This window comes from Neomonachus schauinslandi, chromosome 15, assembly GCF_002201575.2.
Source record: "Neomonachus schauinslandi chromosome 15, ASM220157v2, whole genome shotgun sequence".
NCBI lineage: Eukaryota > Metazoa > Chordata > Mammalia > Carnivora > Phocidae > Neomonachus > Neomonachus schauinslandi.
The window spans coordinates 37,553,858-37,576,734 of NC_058417.1; the positions used below are offsets into that span (position 1 = coordinate 37,553,858).

The window sequence follows — 22,877 nt, forward strand, 5'->3', positions numbered from 1 at the left end:
GGTGCCACCCTCCAAGGGGGGGGGGGGGGGGCGCACACCCTGCTGGCCACGACCGTCCAGGGGACAGACCGCAGGGACAGGGCATCAGATCATCTACACGGTGGCCCTGGCGCTTGAAGACATATCTCTGCAAGGAGCGCCCCAGGCGTGTGGAGATGGGCCCCAGCAAAAAGCTCCAGTACAAGGGCGGCCACCTGGGCCAAGGTCAGAGGAAGTAAATGGATGGAGGGCACAAGGCCTCATTTGACACCCCGCAGCGTCTGGGGGTCCTGCTATCCGTAAAGATGCTTCCTAGTTCCTCTTGACCCAGCGGGAGGCAGGCTTTATAGACAGGACGTGACAAGGCCAGGGGCCAGGGGCATGGGTGATGTCCAGGGGGTTCTGTGAGGACCAGCTGTCCGAGTGCCCAGCCACGATCCCCACCCCCAACCATCCCATGAGGATGAACTCACGCCCCTGGGAGATCTCTCCTCATCCAAGATGCCTGATGTTGATCTGGAGCGTTCCTTCGGGAGGACAGCATTTACATGGAGGAATCCGGTAACGTTTCACTTGGATCCGAGGCGAAAAGGTGGAGGAAGTTGTACACAGTACTCCATAAAATTAAAAAGTTAATCCAGACAAGACCCAGTGCAGCAGAGCTGAGGTGTCTGACTTCCTCTCCTCTGGTGTCAGAGTGCTTGGACCCTCGGCCGGGTCCATGGGGGGCCTCTTTAAAGGGAGCTCAGAGCAGGGCAGGGATGGGGAGGGTGATGGGGTGATGACATACTTCATTATAAATAGCAAACCTGGAGCGATGAGATTGCAGAAACGAAACCCACATAAACCTACAAAGTCCTCTCTAGCCCCAAGGTATTGTAAAAAGTTACAAGGGAACAAAAAGGAAACCCCTTTTCAACCTGGGTCAAATGGGGGGCAAATCCAGGGTGAGCGGAAGGTGAGGTGCACCCTGTGAGTACGTGAGCACGCAGCACCTTCCCTCCCCCCCCAGCTAGTCTCTCCATCCTGGGCTGCCGGCTCCTCACCAGAGCCCTCCCCTCTGCTCCCCACCCTCCCCACTCTGCTCCCCACCCTCCCATCCAGCCCAAATACACCCTCTCCCTTTTCCGACCCCGACCCCACATCCGGCTCTCTGGCTCTGGCTGAAGGTAGAAGGTAACTACGTCAGGATGTTGGACATGAACTCGTTGAAGCGTTTGGAGTACTGCTCAGGGTTCACAGTCGAGATCTCGGCCCCTGCCTGGAACACACACAGGCCATGGCTCAGGTCAAGCTCCTGGCCCTAACGGGGTGGCTACTGGGAGGCTCCAGCTGGGAGGAGCCTGGGGATTCAGGAGCCTCCGGCTCGGCGCGGGAGAGCAAGGCTACACCTCAGGCTGGCCAGGCCGCCTGGAGGAGCGGTTCCATCTCAGAGTGGCCCTGGCCTCACTCCTCGGATTCCCAACCCCGAGCCTGTGCCCCCTGAAGGAGCAGCAAGGTGGTGGGGAGGCGGGAGAGAGATGCGGGATCTCTGGGCGGGTCCCTGTGTGGAGACAGGAGCTTCAAGTCCAAGGGGAAGAGGGTTCTCTGGGGAGGAGCATGGGCAGGTAAACCAAGCTGTTACCTGTGGTCACGCCCGGGGGCCCTGGGGAAAGGAGCCAGCAAAGCAGGGGGAAATTGCCCAGCAGGGAGAGCGGGGCGGGGGGGGGGGGCGGCGCCGGGGGGGGGGCGTCTGGGAGCGGCAGGGAGGACTCACCCCGTGCTTCACCGTCTTGGCAGCATGGGCAGCTTTCTTCTTCGTGTCGTACGGCGTGAGGATATCAATGATGGCCATGAAATAGACCTCCTTCTTGGGGGCACCTGGGGGGGGGGCAGGGGAGGAGGAGGGCAGGAACCCTGCAGACCTGAGGCCCGGACCCACCCCTGGCGTCATGGCCCTGAGGAAAGGAATGCTAATAGGCCCTTCTCAGAAGCCTCCAGAGCTCTTCTCTTGTTTGTGGACAGTCTTTCTCAGGGTTTAGAACCATGAACCGGGGCCGAGCCAAGCCTCCGGCTTCCAGGACAAGCAGAGAGGGGAAGGACAGCCTGACAGAGAAGGACCGCAGGGCCCCAGAAGCCAGAGTTCCTGCCGGCAGATCGGGAGGAGAGCCCGCAGGCAGGAGAAGGCCAAAGTCAGCAGTGAATGAGGTGGGGGTCCAGACACCCAGAGGGGCACCTAAACCAGGGGCCTGAGGGGGTCGCACGGGGGCCAGGGGTGGGCAGGGCAGACGCGGGCTCCTACTTACTTTCATGGCTTTTCATGGCATAGACATCAACAGAGGGGTCGAACTCCCCGGGGCCAAAGAAGCGGGGGAAGCTGAGGAGGTTGCCCGGGCTGTCGGGAGGCGTGCCGTAGGAGCAGAGCAGGTTGCCCCCCAGCCCGTCGTTCTCGCACTCCTCGTCCTCGGCCCGCTCCTCCACCTCCATCTCCTCCTGCTCCGCCCGGTCCACGTCGTGGATGCCCACCAGCAGGCTGTAGTCCATGATCTTCAGCTGGGCCAGGAACTAGGGCAGGTGGGGAAGGAGAGATGGAGGAAGAGGTTACACGGGGCATCCCCGGGGGCATCTGGAAAGGGGAGAAAAGGCACTCCCTTCAAGGCCATTCTCCAATTCTCAAACGCGGGCGAGAACAAGCCATCGAGGCTCTGCCTTCAGTGAGCTCAGTGTCCCGCCGGGAGGACAGCCATTCCCGAGGGCAGGGAGCCGTGGGAGCCCAGGGCGGCGGGGCGGGGGGCCTCCCTGGGGACAGCGGTTGAGGCAGCCTGCGGATGAGGAGCGGTCAGGCAGGCAGAAGCTGCGGGAGGAAAGGCAGAAGGAGCCCCGAGGGAAGAGGCCCTTCGGTCTGGGATCAAGAGAGGCTGCGGCGAGTCGGGGCGAGGAGCGGGACTCCGCCGTGCGCTGAGGCGCGTCCTTCGGGCCACAGATCTCACCCATCAGGGGCCCGAGGCCTGTCAGTAGGCTGGGGCCAGGATTTTTTAAATTATGAAATACTATGAAATAGAACAGAAAACATGAGAGGTCGTTAGAGGAAGTAGGCGGCCGGTGGTTCCGTCGTGTGTGTGTGTGCGCGCTCACGTGCTGGGCTGCGAGCTAAAACGTGCTTCTCACCGACGGCCGCAGGCGCGCCCGGAACACCATGTGACTCGGCTTCTGCAGGGCAGGATAAGAACGGGGAGACGAAGAGAAAGAAAAGGGAAGAGCCCCTAATACAGAGCCAAGCGCCACTCGAGCGTCCTCCCGGAGGTCCGACGCGGCTGCGGCGCGGGCCTGGCACCTGCACAAGCGTCACGCGCGGGACGGTGGCTCAGGTCTCCTGGGCTCAGACTCCGCGACTTGAAGGACGACAGGAAGGGGCTGACACAGATGAGCCGGCCAGCCGGAACGCCAGCGCCGCGACTGCCGAGGCCGCCGTCGCCGGCACAAACCCTGAGTGAAGCGGCCGCACGGCACGTGCCGGGCTCTGCCGTGGTCACCGGGAAACTGCCCAACGGAGTGCCGTGACCACAGCGGCCCACGCACAGGCTCCTGGGCTTCTAAAAGCACAAGCAGCCCTGATGACAGACGATCAGCAGCCTCTCCTCTAGAGAGAAAGGTGGGGGGCACCACACCAAGCCCCTCTGGACGAGCCCTTCCCAAGGTCCAAGGGGAGGGGGCCGAGGTCCCAGAAGAGAGAGTCCACGACCCACACCCACTGCTATCCACCTGAGAACACTGAGAGAGCAACAGGCAAGTGAAAACAAACGAAATGTGCAAACTGCCTTAACTTCCTCTCAGGAGAGTAGGGAGAAAGGGAGGAAAGGAAGGAGAAGGGCTCTGGGCAAACTGAGGCAGAATGAAGGCACAGACGGAGCAGGCGGTGATGAAGGAAAAGCTTCCTAGGAAAGAAAGCCGTTCGTAAAACCCACGCACATAGCCACATTATTCACAGTGAATCGATCCAAGTGCCATGGTTAATTTTTGGTGCCCGGACATTTGGTCAGATATTATTCTGGGTGCATCTGTGAAAGTGTTTGTAGATGAGATTAACATGCAAATTAGCAAAATGAGTAAAGCAGACTGCCCTCCCTAATGTGGGTGGGCCTCATCCAATCAGTTGAAGGCTTGCACAGAACAAAAAGGGTGACCCTCCTGTGAGTAGAAGGGACTCCTCCTGCCCGAGTCCCTCTGAGCTGGAACATCAGTTTCTTTTTTTTTTTTTTTAAAGATTTTATTTATTTATTTGACAGAGAGAGAGACAGCGAGAGAGGGAACACAAGCAGGGGGAGTGGGAGAGGGAGAAGCAGGCTTCCCGCCGAGCAGGGAGCCCGATGCGGGGCCCAATCCCAGGACCCCGGGATCATGACCTGAGCTGAAGGCAGACGCTCAATGACACCCAGGCGCCCCGGAACATCAGTTTCTTCCTGCCTTCAGACATGGACTAAACATTGGCCCTTCCTAGGTCTTGAGCCCACTGGCCTCCAGACTGAAACTATATCATCTGCTCTCCTGGGTCTCTCTAGCACACCGACTGCAGCTCTTGGGAACATCAGCCTCCATAACTGTGGAGGCCAATTCCTTATACTAAACACCTGGTTGTCTGTCTAACTACTGACCCATCCATCCATCCATCCATCCATCCATTGGCACCATCTATTGGTTCTGTTTCTTTCTTTTTTTTTTTTAAAGATTTTATTTATCTATTCGACAGAGAGAGACAGCGAGAAAGGGAACACAAGCACTGGGAGCTGGAGAGGGAGAAGCAGACTCCCCATTGAGTAGGGAGCCTGATGCGGGGCTCGATCCCAGGACCCCGGGACCATGACCTGAGCCGAAGGCAGACACCCAATGACTGAGCCAGCCAGGAGCCCAGTGAATTCAATTTTTCTTAAGGTTAAAGAGGCTCCTGGGGCGCCTGGGTGGCTCAGTCGTTAAGCATCTGCCTTCGGCTCAGGTCATGATCCCAGGGTCCTGGGATCGAGCCCCGCATCAGGCTCCCTGCTCGGCGGGAAGCCTACTTCTCCCTCTCCCACTCCCCCTGCTTGTGTTCCCTCTCTCACTGTGTCTCTCTCTGTCAAATAAATAAATAAAATCTTAAAAAAAGAGGCTCCTGCTCTGAGGACAAGAGGGGGCCCTCCTCAACCAAGGTGAAAATGAGGGTCAGTAAGTAGTACCTCTACGTCCCGCTTCAGTTTTTCCAGGAAGTTCTTTTTACTCTCCTCTCCCACATGCAGCTTCTGCCCTTCATTGAGGAAGTCGTTGTCTTTGAATGTTGGCAAGTCCTTGGCCTGGGAGAGCAACAGCAGCGTTAGGCTGGGTGGCCCAACACATTCACCCCAAGAGGTGACGGCACAAAAAGGGGAAGGGTCCTTAGAGCACAGAGGGTCGACCTGTCAAATCACCAGGCTCAGCGCAGGAGGCTGCAGTCCCAGCCTCGGGAGGCAGGGATGGTGACTGTGTGGCTTACGTCAGACAGGGAGAACAGACCAAAGCGTGTCTTCCTGCTGAGCCTGGACTACCTCGGGGCTCAGGCAGCCACGGCCCAACTGAGGCTGGCCCATGGACAGAAGTCGCCAGCCCTGCAGGACTGTGGACAGCCGGCAAGGCGGAGAGCGCGGCCGAGGCCGAGGCCAGGCGGGTGCTCAGTGACACAGCCCGACAGAGGCGTAAGTGGGAACCAGGTAGGGGCTGTGGCGGAGGAAGGGCCAGGCCGACCGACAGAAGGTGACTCCAAGCGGCCCAGGCCACACTCCATCAGTCTGGGTCCCCGCATACCTTCTCCTTATCACTGGCTTCTCTGGCGACAGTAGAGCCCTGCAAGGATAGGAGCCGTCAGGGGAGGTCCAGCTGAGGCAAAGTCCGCTGAGCGAGAAAACATGCACCCGTCTCTGGGGAGAGGCAGCAGGTGAACTGAGGGAGGCTGGTTAGAACCCTCGAGGGGCTGGGAGGCAGCAACTTGCTCACGCCCTCTGTCACGGACACGGACAGAGCTCTGGGTAGACACGAGGCTCGCGCTCAGCCAACAGGGCTGTACCAAGACTCAGTCCCTGCCCTGAGGGGACTTGCCTCCCAAGAGGGGAGACAGGCTCTAACAAGCGGTTACATGATTAGCTAATCCGTTAATTACACCAGTGCCAGGTGGGACACGGGAGGAGGACACGCTGAGAGCAGGTGGCACAGGGGCAGCAGTCCAGGCCGGCTTCCTGCAGGAAGTGACATCCGAGCCGGGCAGGAAGTAACGGGGTGACGGAAGGCGAAGATGGACAAAAGAGCAGGGAGGGGAGAGGCCGGGCGGCCGAGAGAGGTGCTGGGGACCGGGCGGGAATGGAAAGGGCAGCACTGCGGCTGCAGCGGGGACAGACAGGGCTGTGAGGTGACGAGTCAGGAAGCCGGCTTCGAGAACAGCGGAGCACTGTGGCTCCCAGGCACAAGCGTGCTCCTTTCTGGGTCTAGAAATGTGTGTGTCCTGGACAGATGGCAGAGTGCGCGCGTCAGACAGCCGCCCCTGGAGCGCACATGCCCCCAACGGGAGCTGAAGAACACCCGACGGTGACACAAATACAGCACATTAAGTAACCTCTTGTCCCTGTCACCTGGACTTCCAACAGCCTCTGACCCAGAGGAATTAGGCAGGTCAACTCCAGAGTCCTGACTGTGCCGAAACCTACGGCCCGGGGGCTTCCCGTCGTGTGGGAGCCTGAGGGAGGGCAGCCCCAGAACTGCGGGCCGCAGAGCCCTTTACCTTGAGGTCGTACTTGCGGTGGACAGTGAGCCGGTGGCTGAACACATTCCTGGTGACCACCATGTAGGTCTCGACGCCGTCCACGGTCAAGCGGTACATGCCCAGGAACTGCGGCAAAAGGCTGCTGCCATGACACTCCACGATGAACTAGAGCCAAGGGAGGAAGGATGGGCGGCTGAGGAACGAATGAAGACACCGGGACGGCCGGGGGAGCCCCCCCACCCCAGGCTCAAACACTCCCGGGGAGTCGAGCCTCCAGGCCAGATGGGTCCTGTGAAGTCATGGGGCTTCCTCGGACTTAGAGAGGCCATGGCCCCCCCCCAACCCCCAGCCGGCCGGGCAGAGGGAGAGGCCGGGCGGGCAGGGCCCCGTTGGTCTCGTGTTACTGGGCCGCCCCTGAAACTGCCGTCTGAAGCAGAATCACTGAGGCAGGCCTGCGAGCGGGTTGTAGGGAAAGAGAGCGGCTCCCTCCTTGCCAGGAGTTCTTAGCCATGCGGCACCCGGGGGGTTCCGCTGTAGCCCCAGAGACCAGAAGTCCCTTTCACCACCTCCCAGTGCCCCAGAGAGAAGGCAGCGTTCCCTGAAGGCCCAGGCACTAGGCCCGGCACTCGGATGCCGCCACCGCACTCCCTGCTTCCCTCCAGGACGGTGTCCCGGGGCGCGGCGCGGAGAGCCCGGACGGGAAAGGAAGCGACCCTGCCCAGACCACGGGACCTCTTCTGGAAGAAATGCGGCAGGTGCCAGAGGGGGCAACTTCCCGACTCTGACAAGAAACAGCTGTTCCACGGGGACTGAGTGGGCAACAGGCCTTCATTTCTCCTTTTTCCCTTTTTGCAACAGGCATTTGAGCTCTGCACCCGGCCCCGGGGAAGGCCAAGTGCTCGGCTCTCGGGAGGCGGGGGCCGCTGCGACAGGACCCATCCCTCCCCAGGAAGCCGCCCAGGGGCTCTCTCCTCCCTCCGGCCACCCGTCCTCTACCGCCCAGGCTCGGGACTCACCATACCTGGTGGTATTTCTTTAAGATGTTGTGCATCTCAGCCACATCCTCACTTGACACGGTCTTGATGACAAAGCGCCGGTCGTAGGTGGTGAGGAAGCGCGTGCCACAGCGGCCCTGGCTGTCACTGTTGATGGGGGCGCTGCGCGTCACTGAGTTCTGAGGGACCAACACAAAAGCAGGCTGGTCTTGGGAGAGGAACAAGGGCTCTGACCTTTACTTGGGCCAACCACGCTGGGACAGGCGGGACCTGACCCACCCCTGGTGTCACGGGAAGTTCACTTCTCTCCCGCAGGTCTTCCTGGAGAGTGACGAGAGTTGCTACTGACCACCTGCTCCTAATCCCTGACCGGAGGGGCAGCGGGCCAGCTGCACAACGTTTCCTCTCCTTCTGACCCCTGAGAACTACCCTGTCCATGAAATCCCTGTCTCAGACGTTAGGGCTGGGCCCTGACCTGATGCCCACAGGTAACCCGACCTTGGGTGAGCCATTTCACTTCTCCACTCCTGAATTTCCTGACCTGGAACACAAGGAGGCAGTCCAAGATGCTTTTCCCAGTTTCCTGGGGTGACAAAGACAAAGCCTAGGGAATATTCAAAAAGTCCAGCATAAAGCAGCAATGGACAATCATCTCTTTTCCCTGGACATACCCCGGTGCTGGAAAACCCTTCCCACAGCAGGCAGGGGTTCCTCGCCTCTCTGCCCAGCCCCTCTCCCCTCACCTCAAACTCCTGCTTGTCTGTGCAGAGCTATGAGGCAGTTCTGGGGAGCTTTTCTGGCTCTGCCACTGCTCCTCCTCGAGGCCCCATTCCCATTAGGATCAGAGAGCAGTAGAAGCCTCTAGAGGGGGTGGAGGGGGAGGTGTGAGTCAACCAAAGGGATGTGTTCACCAAGCAGACACCGGGAGAAGACCTTTGAAAGGCAAGGCAGAGAGGAGGCCCCAGCTGTCCCTGTCCCCAAGCAGACACATGTGGGGGTCTGCTCGCAGAAATGCCTCCTCTCCAAGCCCCTTCCTCGGCTGCTATCTAGGATTCGATGCTCTGCCCTCACCCAGTGCCTCCTCACGAGACCCTGAGGGAAGGAGAGAGCGCCACCTTCACGGGGAAGACTCAAGTCTGAAGTGGTGAGTGCTCTCTAAATTAAAAGGGCACCCCCAAAACAAGGTGCCCCCAATCCAGAAATGTTGAGTAGGCTCCACAGCGGAGGGCCTCACTCCCCCAGCCTGGTTCTCCTTCCGGGAAGACGAGCAGGCCCCACGCTCCCATCCCTGCCTCGTTTCCAGGCAGTGTGCTCTGACCATCTACACGGTTAGTCCCCTCCCTGAACACCACACATCGTGAGCACAATCACTTGCCCACAAGGTTATGAGAGAAAAAATGCAGACACGGAGAGGATGTGGTTAGAGCGCCGAGGGGAAGGGAAGGAGCCACAGCGGAAGGAAGGTGTCCGAGCAATCTGGGGCTGCCACAGTGGCAAGTTCTCAGAAAACCTCCAGCTCCAATCAGATCCTGATTTAGCTCAGGGTTTGGTCCTAACAGAGGGGGCTGGAGGCACCTCCCAGTACCTCTCAGGCACAGCCGTTCTGGAGCCTTCCGTCCCTGGCATCTCCTCCTCCGGCATCCCTGCGCCCTCCTCTTGGGGATGGCATCTTTGCAGGCCGCCCTCCAGAGTGGACAGGAGAGGAGAGGGGCCTCACCCAGGTGCATCCTGCTCCTCAGGAACTACTCCATGAAAGGCTTACTAGGACCCGGCCTGGAGGGGTTACGGTATTTTAAAAGATTTGGACATCCATTTTAGATTTCACCAGGCTGTACGCTCCTTTTTCCCCCCCAGACAAACGCAAGTCAGCTGTATTTCTTCCTGCTAGCAAACTGAAGTGGAAAATTCTCTCACCGTCACCAGCAGGCTGTCTGCCAGGGGCAGAAGGTCCGCGGAAGGGGCTAGGTGGAGCAGTAACAGAAACCACAGACTAGGAGTCAGACTGTGATGTCCCTGAGACTGGGCCACAGGCGGCATTACCAGCCCTGGGAGGGGGCAGTCGCCGGCCATGCCGGCCCCCTTCCCGCAGCAGGCTGGACCATGGAGGCGGCGGCGCGCATACCTGCCAAGGTTACACTATCCTCCAAGTCTTCCTTTTCTACTCTGTCTTACCTGCTTTAAGAGGCCTCATCACCCGCTGGCAACAACTCGCTCTTTTAAGTCAAACTACGGAGGAGAAGAGTTCTTGGGCCTAGACTGGGAATGTCAGACTGAGATGAAGCAGCTTCCGCAGCCCCTCTCCCTCCCAGGGAGAGGAGCCTGAGTCTGCCTGCGGCTTCAGAAGCACTTAGCACTTCTAGGGCCCCGAGCTCCAGGAGCCTGCTGGCACCCTGGGAGAGACTACCTGGCTGGAGCGGGACAGGACAGAAAGACAGAGCTCAAGAACGGGAGACCTTCCTCTCCATGTCTCCTATGGCCTCCTAACCCCACTCCACTCCCTGACCCCTCCTACTCTGCAAAGACACCCCGTACCTGGTAATCCTGATCATCAATCCCAAACCTCTCCCGGAGATTCCGGAACACCATGGGGCAGTACTCCTTAAACTTGAAGCGGCTGGGGAGGTTCTCCCTAGGGCAAAGCAGAGAAATGTCTTCGTGAGCCCTTCCTTGCCCATCTGTCTAATTCTTCATCAGAACTTCCCTGGGTTTGGGCCACAGGTCACCGGGACCTGAACAATCTGCGGCGCTCAGAATGTAGGTTTCTAGGCCCCAGGAATTCTGGAGAGGAGTCTGGAGTATTTAACAAACAGTCCTGGTGATGCTGAGCGTGTAAGAGTTTTAAAACTTTACATCGCCGTGTTCACCTTGTAAAAATGAGTCGAGCTGTATCCTTACGATTTGTGTACTTTTTCTGAGTGTATGTTCTCTTTTGACAAAATTTACACGAAAGGGGAAAGCCTCACGTGCCGAGAAGCGAGCTGGAGCGTCGGCCACACTGCACAAGGGCTGTGCTTGCACACAGGAGTGACTGCGTGTGCATGGCTGGTGTGAGGCGGCCTGCAGGCTGACGTTTGCTAAAAGGAGCGGCCTTTCTCAACCAAGGCACCCTCTCCTCTGAGGACGCTTCTACCAACACGTCCTGAAGATGGCCACATCCGGGAAGCCCTGGGCTTCCCCCGGGATGGAGGACGAGGGTGCTTTGGATTGAAGAGGTCCTCTGTCAGCTGACCGGGATCCCATCTTTTCGGGAAGCCTTGTCTGTGGGCTGCTAGTACCAATCTCCACCCTCCCCACTCCCTGGTCAATAAGCCACAGACTCCCAGGAGGGGACAGAGTCACTGTGAAGGGAGGCCATCTCCACATCCTCCATCTTTACAATGGGTCCCCTTGCTTGGGAACTCCCTTTGAGAAATCCGTGCCCCTGACTACACTCCAGAATGACACACTTTGAGGAAATAAACAGCAGTGGCTTCTCCTGCAGGCAGGGGGCTCCTCTGCCTCCTGTCCCCTTCTTCTAGTAAAAGGCACCACAGTCTAACAATCAGCACATCAACAGTTATTGAAAGGACAAAAGGAATAAAGAAAGATAAAAGAAGAGATTGGATGCTCTGCTTTAGGCCAAGATGTCAAGGTGGTGGAACTTCACCAGAGGCCATGGACCCTGAAATAGGCGGTGGTGCGATGCCCCCTTCCAGAGCCCTGAGCCCTGGGACAGAGCCACCTCCTTGCCTGCCACAGGGCCAAGGGCTGCTTCTCCCTCCTTAGGGGGTGTGATATTGTGACATATTTGGTCTTTGTTCCTGTTTCAGGCACAGAGCAACTAAAACCCTTGGAATTTCTGAAATCATAAGAGCCATAAATATATCTTTTTTAAAAATTCATAACAAGCCCCTTTCAACCACATCTGAGTTTATGTTAATAAGGTAACTTTTGGAAGGCGGGGGGGCGCCTGGGTGGCTCAGTCGGTTAAGCATCCACCTCTTGATCTCAGCTCAGGTCTTGATCTCAGAGGTCGTAAGTCCAAGCCCCACGCTGGACTCCACACTGGGCATGGAGCCTACTTAAAAAAAAAAAAAGTGACTTTTGGAAAGCCTCAAAGGATGGGTTGCTGGTTGCCAGGGGAACCAACCAGGATGAGAGGGTTGGAACGTTCAGTCCCACTCCCCTGACCTGCAGGGAGAGGAGAGTGGCTGGAGATTGAACCCATCACCAATTGCCAATGATTCATCAATCATGCCTCTGCAATGAAGGTGGGACTCAGGAGCTTCCAGGCTGTTGAACAGGTGCAGGTGTGGGGAGGGTGGTGCACCCGGACAGGTCGTTCCTGAGTTGTATCCTTTATAATAAACCAGTAAGCAAGTAAATAAACTGTTTTCCCAAGTTCTGTGAGCCGCTCTAGCAAATTAACCAAACCCAAGGGGGAGGGTCGTGGGAATGTGGGACCCACAGCAGGCTGGTCACGAACACAGGTGACGACCTAGACTTGCGACTGGCACCTGAAGGCAGGGGGGCAGCTTCGTGGGACGGAACCTGCGGGGCCCGATGCTACATCCAGGTAGACAGGTAGACAGTGTCAGCTGCGTTGGCTGTCCCACAGAACTGCCCCACGTGTGGAAAACCCAGGGAAGTGCCATGTGGTAGTGGTGTGAGAGCAGAGCAGAAACACAGGAGTTTTTCTTCTACACGGTGGCTGCTTAGCTCTGAAAACAGATGGGTTCTCGAATAAAGTGTTGTTATTACATACTGTGGCTGAGAGAGGCCACTAAGGGATATTTTCAAACCAAGCTTCCCCTCCAGGCTAACAGTCTGGTAATGGTGGGGCGACAGAGCCCAGCTGGAGGAGGGGTGCCGGGGACCGTGGGGCCCCGGGATGCGAGCGCAGAAAGGAGGATGTGGGCAGCAAGCGCTTCCCGGGGCGGCCCACAGTGGGCTGAAAAAGCAAGGCCTCCCAAGGGCTTAGGGCAGGCCCCACCCTGCACCAGACAAAACGGCTGCTTCAACCCTTCAGACGCCAGCCAGCGTTAGTCCCAGAAGCCACAATGAACAAAAGGGGGAGCAATTACTTCGGATGGTGCCCTTGGGCACCATGCTCAGCCTGTGGCTCACACGCCCGCCGGGAGACAGAAGAGCCAGAAGAGCTGCATCCCGGGCCAGGAACACGTCGGGCAGCTTCTCTGCTACCTAACCTGGCCCCAGATGAATCACCCTGGGCCGGGCCACACGCCCTGAGGGACCCTGGAGGTAGGCAGATAAAGGAGATGACAGAATGACACAAAGGGGAGAGGCACACAATGAATGCATTTTCCCGGCCAGTTTGTCAGCTGGGAGATCCGGGTGTCACTGTCACACCCTGCCAGGTGCCGACCACTGCCAGGCGCGAGTTTTCAGAAGCTCTCCCTCCGCCTTGAGGGAAAGGACTGCCCACAAAACCTGAGCCCACTCAGGAGGCCACTTACTTATTGAAGAGATGATTGTCCACCTTGATCTTGCTGTATGCTTTGAAGTCATCTGGCATTAGCATGACAGGCACAGGGACATTGCTCAGCTCATTGATCTGCAAAGCAAGGGGAAAGTAAGGTTCTCGGCCGGTAGGCCACCAGCCTCAGAGACACAAGACGCTACAACACGAATGCCAGCATCTCACCAAAAAAAGCATGTCCGCGGATTCCCTCCTTGTCTTTCTGCTCTGCTCTTCCAAGAAGTTCCCAACCTCATCTCCACCTATTGAAATTCTCCCAACCTGATAAATTCCAGCTCAAAAAGCACCTACTCCATGAAGCTTTCCATGATTCTCTAGGCCATAAATGTTCTCTCTCACTCTGGAATTTCTGAAGTAGTGTTTGTATCCATCCTTTGGCCATCACACAACCTCCCTCACATTGTACTTAATGCTTATCAACCTCACAAGCTTGCTAGACTATAAGTGAGGCAAGATCATATTACCGATCCTTGAAAGCAAAGGTCATCTAACTGATCTCTGGAGGCTCCACAGTGCTTGGCCCCATGATTTGCATATGGCAGGTACTATATAAATATTTGTCAAATGTAGCAATAAGTGGATCAATGAATAAACATCACACAACCTATGTGGGTCCTCAGGCCTTTAACGTTTTCATACAAGTTGTGGGTCACTCAAGATGTCGGGTTGGGGTAGGAAAAAAAGCTGGATGAGTTTGTGTGGGTGTATAACTCATCTCCAAAGTAAAGAATTAAATTTAAAGCAAGAAGAAGAGGTAGGCATCTGGCCACTGGCTCACTCTTCCCCTCCTGATTAAAACAGGGCCAGCTCCTCAAGCTATGTCCTGCCTTAGGCTGAACTGGACGAGATGGGGTAGGGTGCCTTGCCCCCACTGCAAACAAACCTTCCCATTGGCTTTCATCCCCCTTCAGGGAGCTGGAGGCTGACAGGGGGCTGGCTTCCCATTGGCACCAAGCTGAGAGCGAGCATCCTGCCCTTCCCTGTCCCCAGCTTAGCCAATTAGTGGTCTAATTAGCCACAGATATCCTCTCCCTTCACAGTGGAGTATTTGACATCTGACCCTCAACCCAGTGGCCACTAATGCATTCAGGATTTACAGAGGAAACCCTAGGTTCTGCCTTAATGGATAGGGGGGAGGGGACGCACAGCCTTCTGTCTCCCAGAGACTTTCCTTGCAAATCCTATTATCTCAGTGAGGCCCATGTGGTAGTGAGGGAATAACCGAGACTCATTAGGAGCATAAATGGGGGGAAACAGCATTCAATTTGCTGCCCCTTTCATGCTCCAAACCTTTTTTATGTAGAAACGTCAGAGGGTGGAATAAGTTCGAGTTAATGCAGTATCTGGGCTGGGGAACCACACTTTTCCTAGAATTGGTGAAAAAACTAATTTGCTCCCATGGAGATGAAGGCAGATACAGGCGCGTATATGTCTGGGGAGGGGGGCGGCAGGGTATCAGCAAAGTTGGCAGTGCGGCAGGGACTCAACAAACTGCTGGCAGAAACTGACGGGCATAGACACCAGAGTATATCCTGCATGAGTCCATTTATATGAAATCCTAGAACAGGAATCTACGGTGAGAGCAATCCAGTAAGAAGCTGCCTGGGTTGGCTGAGGGAAGTTGATTGTAAAGGGACACGAGAGGCATGATTCTGGGGTGACAGAAGTGTTCTATGTATTGTTTGGGGTGGTAATTACGTGACCAAATATACATTTGTTGAAACTCATCAAACTGGACACTGAAAATCCCCAGCACCCAGGTCTGTGATACCCCCCACACTGGCTTACCAGCCACATGACAAAAGCCACACCAACTCCCATCCAGGGGGTGCTCACAGGGAACCTAATTGTGAAGTGCGTGCCTATGGAGGAAACCATTCCACTTCCTGGTCTTCCTGCCAACAGAAACAATTCATGGGAGCTGTCCCACTTCCTTTTTCCTGGCATGTATTGCTTGGCTCGGACAGTTGAAGAAGTTAAGACGTTCACGGCTCTTGTGTCATCCTACCTTGCCTAGTTCACACCTCCACACCAGAAAGAACACACCGCACTGGCTCAGAGAGCATGGTTTTATACCAGAATGTTCTAGGACGTACTACTCATTGATCCTGCGTTAGTCTAAAATCCAGATTTGGTGCCAAGACCAAGGCACCAAATGCTGGGATGACTAGGAAAGACTGAAGCCCTTGCCTGACAGGGTCAGCTATGCTGGGCCAGGGTGAATTTTTCTAACGGCAGCTATTCAAGAATGCGCTATTTGTTAATTCTCTGTAACTTCTGGTTCAGCCTACTTCGAATGGTTATAAGTTGGCAGGTTTTTAGTTCTCCCTTCATCTCTCTTGACTACACAACCCAATAGCAGGAAATTTCTGAGAGAATCCATATATATGAACTCTGTAGGCTCACCCCTCATTTCCACTGGGCCCCATGCAGATGATTCACTCTAGGGATTAGCTGTACTAATTTTTTAGCTGTGCTAAATTTTATAGCCCCAGAGAGTTCTATTCAATTTCAATTGAACAAGCACTTACTAAGATATCTACTACACGCCGTACTTCATGTTAGGGAGGAGGGGGTGCACGAGGGGGGGGATGTGCACACTGTGCACACAAGAGGAGGAGGCTTATTCTCTTATCGGGAAGATGAGACAAACCCATGACACAGAGAAACTCAAAGTCAAGTGGTATACACGTAGTGCGAACACAGGGACAGAGACATCAAGAACAGCAGAGGCTCGAAGGGTGCGGTTAATACGGTCACAAAGACTCCTGGCCCTCACACATCAGGCTAGAAACAGGGCACCTCATGCCTCTCCTGGTATTGCCAAGAGCACTTGACACTGGAAGAATCTACAACAAGATCATGTTACACCCCCACTTAAGATGAACCTCAGGGTAAAGTTTTACCTCCTTAGCCTGGCACTGAAGGCCTTTCCTGACCTGGCTCAGGCGCTGCCAAACTCCTAATCAGTTTACTTCTACCCAGTATATTGAGGGCCTTACTGTTATGCCAGGACGGTGCCAGAGCTGGGGATGCAAAAATGAGAAGACATGGGCTCTGTCCAGCTGGGAAAACAGACAGCAAAGAATACAATTTGATGAGTGCTATGGAGTTATAAATAAAAGGGGTGGGGGGGACAGATGAAGAAACTGGTGCTGCCTGGGGGTGGGAGTCAGAGAGCCGCTTGCCAGAGGAAGCTGAAGAGAAATAAATACATGTCAGAAAGGCCTAGGATCGGGGTGCGGTGGCTCAGTCATTAAGCGTCTGCCTTCGGCTCAGGTCATGATCCCAGGGTCCTGGGATCGAGTCCCGCATCGGGCTCCCTGCTCAGTGGGGAGCCTGCTTCTCCCCCTGCCTGCTGCTCCCCCTGCTTGTGCTCTCTCTCGCTCTGACAAACAAGTAAGATCTTTAAAAAAAAAAAAAAAAGTTTTGAAGCATGAAAGGTCATGACTAAAGCAATGTTCTAGGAAGATGTGCCTGTCCTCGACTATCTAGCACAATCCTGGGCCGATCCCTCTTCCCTTCAGCACAAGTGCACTTGTGGAATGCATATTCATTCAAGTATCACACTAAATACAACATATTTGTATGGGAAATCTGTTGTATCTCACGTCACGTAAATGGTTTTTGGATTAACCACACGATTAACTCCAGGAGCCATCAGCATAAATAATAAGGAGGCTACACAAGCTGAGTGAGAAATTTAGGAGCAGAGAATTCACTCTGTGCTGATCCTACTGGAGATGAAAATTCAGCCACTAGTTCTAGTCTGCTGAACTCTGATTCCAGAAGCCTCTACTTCCCTGTGTGACCTTCCTAGAAACCCAGGAGGCGTGGGCAGGGCATGCAGGTTTCCTGACTTGTCCTGCGGTTCTGTGGGTGGCACAGCAGTTGATGGCCAGCACTGACAACCAGGTGGTACCTGCCGCCATCAGAAAACATGGTGTTGAAAAACCCCAAGACCGAGGAAGTCCAAGTAAGACCTCAGACTAGGGAGGAAAAGGGCAAGAACAGAGCCACAGGTGCCAACAAATTCACTCCTACGTTTATCCCTCCTTTTTCACACCATCGTTTTTCTTCTCTTCCTGTTCTCCGTGAGGTGGAAAGGCCTGGCCGAGGGCAAATTTATCCAAAGGCCCCACTAGACCAGGAATACTTACTAAAGAGTTGTAAAGTCACAGAGCAAGAGAAAAAGGCAGGTAAAAGAGGTTCTGGGTCTGCATTAAACAAAGAAAATGCATGGACAGCATGGGGGTGGAGTGTGGGAGAGAATTGAGCAGACTTAAGAATGAATCTGTTCCTTATACCATACACAAAAATTAATTCAAAATGGATTACAGACCTAAATGTAAGAGCTAAAACTATGAGAGTTTGGGGACACCTGGGTGGCTCAGTCAGTTAAGCATCTGCCTTTGGCTCAGGTCATGATCTCAAGGTCCGGGGATCAAGCCCCATGTCAGGCTCCCTGCCTTGCAGGGAGTGTGCTTCTCCCTTTCCCTCTGCCCCTCCCCCCCTCGTTCTCTCTCTCTCTCTCTCCATAAATAAATAAAATCTTTTTTTTTTTTTAAAGATTTTATTTATTTATCTGACAGAGAGATAGACAGAAGAGCACAAGCAGAGGGAGTGGCAGAGGGAGAGGGAGAAGCAGGCTCTGCACTGAGCAGGGAACCCGATGCGGGACTCGATTCCAGGACCCTGAGATCATGACCTGAGCCGAAGGCAGACGCTTAACCATCTGAGCCACCCAGGCGCCCATAAGTAAAATCTTAAAAAAAAAAAAAAACTACTATGACAGTTTTTCTTAGAATAAAAAATAGGAGTAAATTTTCATGACCTTGTGTGAGGCAAAGCCTTCTTAGAAATGACACCAAAAGTGCAAGCAAACAAAGAAAATACATAAATTGTACTTTATCAAAATTAAAAACCTGAGCTTCAAAAGATACCATGAAGAAAGTGTAAATGATAATCCAAAGAATGGGAGAAAATACTTGCAAATCATATATCTGATAAGGGACTTGTACCTAAAATATATAAGGAACTCTTGGGTGGCTGGGTGGCTCAGATGGTTAAGCGTCTGCCTTGGGCTCAGGTCATGATCCCAGGGTCCTGGAATCGAGTCCTACATCAGGCTCCCCACTCAGTGGGGAGCCTGCTTCTCCCTCTGCCTCTCTATCTCTGTCTCTTATGAATAAATAAATAAAATCTTAAAAAAAAAAAAAAGAACTCTCATAATTCAAGGGGTACCTGGGTGGCTCAGTCTGTTAAGTGTCTGCCTTCAGCTCAGGTCATGTCTCAGGGTCCCGGGATCAAGCTCCCTGTCTCCCTGCTCAGCAAGGAGTCTGCTTCTCCCTCTCCTTCTCCCTCTCTTTCTCCCTGTGCCCTCCACCCCCCCATCTCATGCTCACACGCTCTCTCTCTCTCTCTCTCAAAAAAAAAAGAACTCTTATAACTCAATAATGAACAGACAACCCAATTAAAAATGGACAAAAATGTTTTTAAAAAATGGACGAAGATCTTAACAGACATTTCTCTGATGAAAATATATAAATGGCCCAGGCGCCTGGGTGGCTCAGTCAGTTGAGCATCTGCCTTCAGCTCAGGTCATGATCCCAGAGTGCTGGGATTGAGCCCCATGTCCGGCTCCCTATTCAGCAGGAAGCCTGCTTCTCCTTCTCCCTCTGCCCTTCCTTCTGCTTATACTCTTGCTCTCTCTGTCAAATAAATAAACAAATAAAATCTTTAAAAAAAGAAAATATATAAATAGCCAATAAGCACATGAAAAGATACTCAACACCATTAGCTATCAAGGAAACACAAATCATAATCACAATGACGTAACACTTCGCACCCACCACGGTGGCAATGATAAAAAAGATGGATAATTGCAAGTGTTGACAAGGATGTGGAAAAATTGGAACCCCCCACACCCTGCTGGTGAAATGTACAATGGTGTAGTCACTTTGAAGAGCAGTCTAGCAGGTTCCTATGTGGTTAAATATAGTTACCGCCAACTGCTCCTAATCCTTGTGATCACCTGAGTGAGGCTTCACGCATACCTGGTTCCTAAAATGGCCAACAGGTCATCAAGCCAGGTCTGCCTCCTCTGGTCTCCAAGCCCCTCTCCAAGGCAATCTTCTCTACCTCCAAACTGTATTTCATCCACGAAAATACTGGTGTTCTCTCTTTACTAGTTTTCCCCTGACAGATCTGAAGTCTTCTTCTTTTTTTTTTTTTAAGTTTTATTTGTTTAAGTACGCTCTACACCCAACGTTGGGACTCAAACTCACGACCCCGAGATCAAGAGTCACATGCTCCACCGACTGAGCCAGCCGGGTGCCCCAGATCCAAAGTCTTCTGTCTTTTTTCCCTGCAGTCTCTCTCCAAAGTCCATGGGCTGCATCTCCTGTCCCCGAGAGGAGCTCCTGTGACAACACCAAGCTCAAAAACCTCTCTTTTTCCAACTGGAAGTAAATCAACCACCTCAGGAGAGAGTCACTGACTTCTGCTCTCCATAAAGGCATATCCACCCACCATCAGCCATAGACTATCATGCCCTAAATGCCTAAATGGGTGAGAAACTAAAGATTCAAAGAAATGTGATCTCTGAAGCCTCACATCGCCAAAACTGGCACAAGTGGGCTTCTGAAGGAAGGCAACCTCCCAGAAAGGCTAGCAATCCACCAAGAACTATGTGGTCCTGACCCCCTAGAGAACTGCAAGATTTTATACCACTCTTCTTCTGGGGAGATGCCTCCATTTCCCAGATGGGGGATCCTAAAGGACCAGACCTTACCGCAGGCCCCGATGAAGCACGAACCCTTGGGGCCAACTGAGCTGCGCCGCTTGCCCTGTCCAGGGACCAGTGCCAGTGCCTGTCCCCTGAGGCACCTGCTCATTACGCCCAGAACTGTGGGTCTTGCTTAACGTCAACGCCTTTCCAGCTAGCCCTCAAACTTTTCTTCAAGTTGGCAAAGAAACAGGGTGACTGCCTAGTCCAAGAAAGTAAGACTCACAGATGCCTATCCATCTACCATGCATAGGCCCACATCTGGGCAGACTCACTGCCCGCCTACCAGAACACCCAACATCACACACGCTCCCGGGAGCTGGCACGCACGGGCACACACACCTGAGCGTGCGTTCGGGTTCTCTAACAAGACCATCATCCCCACCTATCCTGGCCCTTGGCTGAGAAACGGACTAAGGAAGAGGAGGCACAGAAAGCAAGACCTGCCATTCGAGACCACCACTGAATAACACAGCCCGTGGTGCCCGACAATGAGCTGCATCTTCTGCTGTGGCCATGGGTGAGCTAATCCTCCAGCTGGGCCTCCATGTCTTTGTGTATAAAATAAGGGACCCAAGGTAGTTAGCAGCAATATTCCAAGTAAGAGCTCTAAGAACCTCCACCAATGCTCTATATAGACAGGATGCTTTCTAGTGAGAAGCAGGCTGTAGGACAAAATCAAGGACTGACTTCCAGGCAGGGACACAAGGTCCACATTTTGATGACCCAGTTTCCCTTGCAATGTTGTCAGATGACCCCTGAGGCAGCAGGAAGCAGGAGAAACAAAGTCTGCTGGACTACAGGCCCCAAGCAGCTTCCAGGGGTCTGGGCATTAAACCAGCGCTACTCCGTACCCTGGCCAGGACCGTCACCTCAGGGAGGTTACTGAAAACAGTAACCTGCCCAAGACCAAAACACCAACAAAGACCTCACCATACTCATGCACTTTTCTGTATCAGATGTAAAGATCCAGAACCCTGGCTCAGACTATGGTTCATCAATTTCCAGCCAAAGGTTCCTCTACCAAAGCAAAGGAAAAAGTTTTGCTGGCCCCAGGCCCCGTTGTCATCATTTGATCTTGTGGGCAATTTCAAATGCTCTGAAAAGTAAGGTGCCTAAAGAACTGAAATTCACAGGAAACCCAAGCCAATAGTTTCATCTTCCTCATTCCAAACTTGTAGTTGGTGAAGTTGGGTGTTTCAGGTCCTTTTACTTCCTCTGCTCCTTCCTGGTGTAGGGACTCACAGTGCAAATGGTCAGAAGGCAAGGAGCAAGTGGTTGGAAAAGAAAAAAGAAAGACCCTAAACAAACAGGGCGCAACCAAAGTCCTCCAGCTCAAGCACGAATCCTGGGCTCCAACTTCCTGATAGGACAATCTCAAAGCACCCCAAGTGTCCAGGGGACTGCCCTCTCATCCTAACCACCCACCACTATCACACCCTTCATGACGGTACAACAGAAAGCCCAATAAAAGAGAAGTCAATGTCTTTGACATGAACACCATACGAGAATGCAGGAAGACACATTATTTCTACTACCAATAGTCTTCTTTATAACCAGGCCTCACCTTCTCTCAAATGGTTACATTCTCTCTTCTCCCTAACCCAGGAAGACCCTGGTAAAGTGTCTGTGGTTCAAGGAAGCCTGTGCTTCTCCAGTTGATACATCTTGTTCAAGGAGAAAAAAAGGAAACCCAGGGAGAATTTCCATAGTCAGGGGTGAGGAGGTCTGGAGGATGGGAAACTTTAAGCAGTCGCACCAACCAAATAAACAGAAATAGAGGAATATTCAGGCAGGCCAATGCCACTTGCCCTGTCAACTGGACAGGGAGCTGGCAGCCGGTTGAAGGAACAAGGGGGGAAACACATGCAACAGACAGGGTGAGGGGATGAAAGCGATTCCGCGGCACCCGGGCCTTCCCCTGCCCTCCAAGGACTGCCCGAAGCGAGCAAGCCAGACACTGGAAGCTAGAGGGGCTGGAGGGGAGGGAGGGGGCGACGGCATACCACCGTCGGAGACACCAGGCCTCGCGTGGCGCGCGGGGACTGCACACCCGGCCGGGACTGCGTGCAAGGGTGGGGTGGGCGTGCAAGTGGCTTGGCGAGGGGCTGCGGGCGTCCCCGGCAGGGCCCGCGGGGCGAGGGCCGGGCCTGCGGGGGGCCGTGGGAGCGCACGGGGCGGCGCTCGGAGGGGCGCGCGCGGGGGAGCTGGTTACCGTGTGGTTCACCCCCCACATCAGGACGCTGAGGATCGGCTCGCTGGCCCGGAATAGCTTCACTTTCTGGCACACGAAATGCTTCTTCTTGGTCTTGGTCTTGCTGGCGCTGAGCGGCGCCACCGCCACCGCCGTGGTGCTGGTGCAGTTGGACGACATGCCCGGGGCGGCGGCGGCGGCGAAAGCGGGGGCGGCCGAGACGGCGCACAAGCCAGCGGCCCCAGGCCTCCCCGGGACCGATCCCCACCCCCGCTCCCTCACCGCGCCATGGTCGCGCCCGTCCCGTTACCTCCCCACCCCGCCCCGGTGGTTCCGTCCGCCCCACGCCCCGCCCCCCCACGCCCCGCCCCGCCCCGCTCCAGGGAGCCGGCCGGCTCGCTCCGCACCCCTCCGTCACCAGGCGCTCTTCTCCCCGCCCGGGTGGTAGCGCCCGTCCCGGGGAGGCAGTGGCTGCCCCGCACGCCCCTCCTCCCCGGGCCTGACAGGAACCGGGTTGGCCTTGGGACGCCTCAGAGCCCCGCACCGGAACGGAGAGGGGAGGAGGGCTGGGGGTAGGGCTCGCCGTCTACCGCGGGAGGGTCCCCCTGTCTGGGCCCCCCCCCCCCCCGCCAATCCAGGGTTTGGCTCTTTCCCTCAACCTGACGTGCCAAGATGGCGGCGGCGCCCAGTCTCCGGAGGGGAGG

The 22,877-nt window shown here is 54.8% G+C and overlaps 1 protein-coding gene across 1 annotated transcript; it reads right to left on the bottom strand.

The window, feature by feature from the left end:
• Positions 1–1,078: 1,078 nt before the first annotated feature.
• Positions 1,079–22,478, bottom strand: PIP4K2B (phosphatidylinositol-5-phosphate 4-kinase type 2 beta). The gene is made up of 10 exons (XM_044921467.1): positions 22,195–22,478; positions 13,170–13,267; positions 10,246–10,342; positions 7,740–7,892; positions 6,737–6,883; positions 5,770–5,808; positions 5,169–5,282; positions 2,265–2,523; positions 1,736–1,839; positions 1,079–1,240 (listed from the first exon to the last, which is right to left on the bottom strand). The coding sequence occupies exons 1-10, from the start codon at positions 22,351–22,353 to the stop codon at positions 1,160–1,162; spliced, it is 1,251 nt and encodes a 416-aa protein (XP_044777402.1). The 5' UTR covers positions 22,354–22,478; the 3' UTR covers positions 1,079–1,159.
• Between the last annotated feature and the right edge of the window lie 399 nt (positions 22,479–22,877).